The 5,001-nt window shown below is 57.3% G+C and overlaps 1 protein-coding gene across 1 annotated transcript; it reads left to right on the top strand.

The window, feature by feature from the left end:
* BXZ73DRAFT_85805 (uncharacterized protein) lies at positions 1-2,232 on the top strand (the record flags this gene model as incomplete). Its single annotated transcript, XM_048024034.1, has 7 exons — positions 1-181; positions 225-371; positions 490-753; positions 860-984; positions 1,088-1,121; positions 1,636-1,781; positions 1,858-2,232. 7 exons carry the CDS (start codon positions 1-3, stop codon positions 2,230-2,232), a joined length of 1,272 nt encoding a protein of 423 aa, XP_047870474.1.
* Between the last annotated feature and the right edge of the window lie 2,769 nt (positions 2,233-5,001).

Genomic DNA, 5,001 nt, shown 5'->3' on the forward strand with positions numbered 1-5,001 from the left:
ATGAAAACGATATTCTACAGCCCCTGGGAAGCCAATACCGGGCTGATACAGCAGGGGATGCTGGTTCCGGTAGTAGCACGTCCCACTGCGTACATTGCGCCCTACTGCACCGTACGTTTCGGTAATGCGTTCGCTACGTTCCCCTGGGTCGTACGAGCTCGGAACACTCGTTTTTATCCCCGTGCGTGCTGTGGTTAGCCCGGGGCATTGAAAACACTGCCCAGACTCGTACGACCCAGGGGAACGTAGCGAACGCATTACCGAAACGTACGGTGCAGTAGGGCGCAATGTACGCAGTGGGACGTGCTACTACCGGAACCAGCATCCCCTGCTGTATCAGCCCGGTATTGGCTTCCCTGGGGCTGCGGGATGTTCTTGCGCGTATGTAGCACACTAGAGGACCTCAAAGCACGCAAACGACAGCCAGAATGATACATTTGGCATTGTATATTACTTCTCCACCACTGCTCGTACGACCGTTACCGACAGCTACACTACCGGAGCTCGTACGACCGTTACCGACGGGCTACACGACCGGAGCTCGTACGAGCTCGTATGGCCGTTACCGACGGCAACATGACGGGGTCGTACCGCCGTTACCGACGGCTACAGAGGGGGAAGGGGGTCTCCGCCCGCCCCGCGCTCACCGTGTCCCGCTTGAACCATCAACTTCAACGTCGCGCTCACTGTCCCCACGCTACTTGGCACCTGGACGCCCCAAGGCACCTGGGGCTGGTTTGACTGAGACTGGAAGTAAGCCTTCCCTCTCCCTCGCGCTGAATCCCAAGTCTCGACGCTCACGCCAAATGTTCAGCGTCTTCAGCTTCTTCGCTGTGCTCCTCTTAGTACCTAAGAACAGAACCCAAACAGGTGTTCCACGTCCCGATGCACACCCATGCGGCGCACCAGCTTCATGCGCTCGACCACAATCTCCGCCGGCCGGTCCTCGGGCGGAATGTCAGAGACACGCCGCCGCCGGCTGCTGTATGAGCACACGGAGACTCGGTCTTAATCCCGCTGACATGGCGACTACACATTGTCAGCATAACTGTCGCTCTCTTCAATGTGTACCTTACATATAAAGTAGCAATACAATGGTTTGTGCTGCACACCTGCTATGAGTGCGTGCATGATTTCGGTGGATTGTACCGCACCAGGGATCTGGTGACCCGTTATATGGTCTATAATGGACGTCAACACCTGTGTCTGATCACACTCGACAGTTCTTCGTCGGGTCAAGAATGCACTGTTGTATAGCGGCTGCGCAGATAATGTCAGATCGTACACGGGCCAGCTAATGATCATACACATCTGACGTTCACTGGCGTCTGATCATGCCCGATAGGACGGCGTCTTGTCCAACGAATGCAGATGAATACCGATCGTCGTCGCCGTTAATATACCAAACATGGATACTATCGGATCATTATTCGTCTGAACTACAAATAATGATAGTGCCCTCTGACATACTACAGTGTACTACAGAGCCCTGTCCTGCGTGCACCCATTTTGCTGATGCACCTCTCCGTGTCCCATGATTCCCTTTCGAACATTCTGTATTCCGAAGGCTGAACTCACACCCGGAAGCCAGCGCTTAACGACCGCAATCTTGGTGATACTTATGGGGGCAAGAAGATCGACGGACCGAATGGAACGGCGCGCGGAGCCGAGCAGAGCTCTTGGGCCGAGCTCCAGATGTCATCGTTAAAGGCGCGGCCGCCTTCGTCGCGCGTGTCTGCCGTCGCGCGGAGGTCAGCGCTCAGCGCGATGCACACCGGGCGGTGAGTTCCAGTGCGCGAGGCCTCGTTTCAGACCACACTTTTTGTTTATGGTCAATGAATGAAATATATTTGTTAGGAACCTACTACAGCCCCGCAACAATGGGGAGGCAGAGAGGAGGGCGACGATGCACCAGAGGAGGCGCCTGAGGGCGACGTGCACAGTGCGCGCAGGCGGGTGACGCGGATGTGGGTGATGCGGAGGGAACAGAGGAGGGCGATGCAGGTGGTGGGCAGCGCAGAGATGGGCAAGGCAGAGGTGGGAAACACGAAAGAAGAGGCCGCGAAGGAGGAGAAGGGCGACGCGGGCGGAGGCGGAGGCGGTGGAGGGCGACACGGAGGGCTCGCGGGAGGAGGCCTAGGCGGAGGGGAAGGACTAGAAGGAGGTGGGCGACACGGGCGGAGGCGGTCGATGCAGTGGGCGCAGAGGCCGCGCGGAAGGCCCGCCGGATGAGGCAGAATAGCCGGAGGGTGACGCACGCGGAGGGAGGCGCGGGACACTGAGGGAGACGATGCGGAGGGCGGCACGGACGCGGAGGAGCGCGACATGGAGAAGCGCGACACGGAGGAGCGCGACAAGGAGGAGCGTGGGCGACGCGGGCGCGGAGGACGCGGATATGGAGGACGCGGGTGTAAAGGAGGACGCGGGTGCGGAGCAGCTAAAGGGCGACGCGGCGAGGCAGAGGCGGGCAGGCGCGAATTCAGGAGGCGGGCGAGGGGGGGCGGGCGCGGAGGAGGGAGTCGAGGCAGGGTGGTATACAGGTCGGATGGGTGAGGCAGGAAGGGAGGGGAAGAGGTCGGAGCGGATCTCTCAAAAAAGGGCCGCGGCACATCGCAGTCAGACGACCTGGGAGTACCACAAAAATCATAACCAGACAGGGAATCGATCTCAGAAGGGAGCTCACAACAGCAAGAGACAACCCTCGCAGTAACAACTAGACTACATTGACCTGTCTGCAGGCATTTAGTGATAATCTATGTAGAGAGGATGGGTTCAGTAATGATCGGAAGCCATTGCCGCCGCCACATCGTGCGCCACATCTCTTTTCTTTCACCTCATCCTCCTTCCTTTCGGCTACCTTACGGGTGTGAGTTCTAATTTCCTGTATTCCTCGACGCTTCGCATTTCCCACTCTGCCCCGTTTCCGTTCCCTTCGGTCTCACATTACGATATCCCAGCTCCGTCTGTACCTTCTGCACGCTACCAACCACCCTATGTCTCGCTGCCATAGCTTGTGATCACACGGCCCCTACATGGCCCCTACCTTACGTTACTTCGTCCATCTCTCTACGTTCCTCTAGATTATTCTACCTCAGTTTCTCGCCGACATGCCCACCCCGCGACCTCGGACTTCGTTGCTACGATCTGTGTCCTCGCATGTACTTATTCTCGTGGCATTCGTGCTCTATCTACAGCTTCGACGCCCCCCACACAGTGCGTGCTACTCACCCCAAGCTCTCCGTTCGTCTGCCGCCGCCGCCTCCGCCTTCAGCCCTCCGCCTTCCGCACCTCAGCCTTCAGCCGCCGTCCGTCTCGCCTCAGTCGTCCCGCCGTTCTCCGCCTCGTCTCCGCGCTCATCGCAATTCTTCTGTCTTCTTCACGCGCCCTTCTTCTCCTCTCGCGCCGGGCCGACTCCCCGTGGTGCAAGCTCGACGAGCTCGCAAGCGATCCCTTCGCATCCCCTTCTTCGCGCTCCTCCCGGCGTTAGCGTCCCATCAGCGGGCGATCGTATGCTGGGCGTCCGTAGCGGGTGCGCGCCGAAGCTCGTAACCAAACAGGCGGTGGAGCAGGCCATAACACTCCTGGATCTTGATGGGGTTCCCATTGAGGACTTCCTGGCGTCTGTAGAAACATGTGTGATTTGTTGGCATGATCCCATTCGGTAGCAGTACTGTAGCCCGGTGGTAACGCCATATATACGAGCTTTTACGAGCTCTAATAATGTAGCAATCAGTAACGGCCGTGCAAGATCTGCAGGGCAGGTAGTTCTTCCCAATATATTAGCGCATTTCCCACTCTCCTACATGTCCTAGTACATTTTATTAGTACCCCAATGCTGAAAACAATATCATATTGCCTATGGAAAGCCAATACCGGGCTGATACAGTACCGGATGTATGCTCTATTGAATGGATCTCAGTCTCGTAGTCGAGGACTAGATATATTAGTAGGTACCTATTGAATGGATCTGGTGTTACAGATCAGCCCGAGGCCCGGAATCAGGGAGAACGTATGGTAGGCTCACCTCAGTCTCGTAGTCGAGGACTGAGGTGGCCGTCGGGGCGCGGGCACGTACAAGTACAACAGAAACATTCGCAAACATATGACGACGACGCGGGGAAACGAGAGTCCGAGGTCGATCGAACATATCGGTCGTGGCCGCGCGCGCGCGCCCTAAGCGCGCACCGCAGCCCCGCGCGGGGATCGCGCACGGCTTGCCCCGCGCTCTCCCGTCTTCAATATGCTCCGGTAGCGGTACACCCTGGCACGTACATTGAACCCTACTGCACCACACGTTTCGGTAATGCGTTCGTTACACTCCCCTGGGTCATACGAGCTCGGAACAATTGCTTTTACTGCCATGCCACGTGATGTGATTGGCCCGGGGTGACGAAAACACTGCCCAGACTCGTACGAGGCACCTCCGGTGTGCATCCGGAATATTGCGGCAATGGATTCGGCAGATGCGCGTGAGCGTACCGCACAGTACCGCACGTAGCGCATTCAATTCCATTGCCTTGTGTGCTGTGGTTGACTCGGGGCAATGAAAACACTGCCCAGGCTCGTGCGAGCCTGTAGCCGTCTGTCACGCTCGTACTACAAGGCACCTCCGGTGGCCACCCGAAAAATTGCGGTAATGGATTTGGCAGGTGCGCGTGACCGTACCGAAGACAGTGCACTCAATTCCATTTCCATGCGTGCCGTAGCTACAGAGTGAGAGTCGGAACAGTCCTCAGGCTCGTACAAGCCTGCACCCTGTCTCAGACGGCGGTACATCGCTAAACGCGGGAAATTCTGACCGTGGGCGATCTGGGAAGCGCCGGTTGATCGCGAGATGTTCATGTTCTGTCATAAAATCCAGAGCAGATCACCCAGAGTCGGCGTGACAGCTGGTGATCAACATTGATCCTAGCGTGATAGACACAGACTACCTTAGATCTCTAATGGAGCAAATGATCATACGTTCTCCCGTGACCGAGCTTTTGGTGATCATTGATAGAT

This window comes from Epithele typhae (genome assembly GCF_022376455.1).
Source record: "Epithele typhae strain CBS 203.58 chromosome Unknown BXZ73scaffold_625, whole genome shotgun sequence".
Taxonomy (NCBI): Eukaryota; Fungi; Basidiomycota; class Agaricomycetes; order Polyporales; family Epitheliaceae; genus Epithele; species Epithele typhae.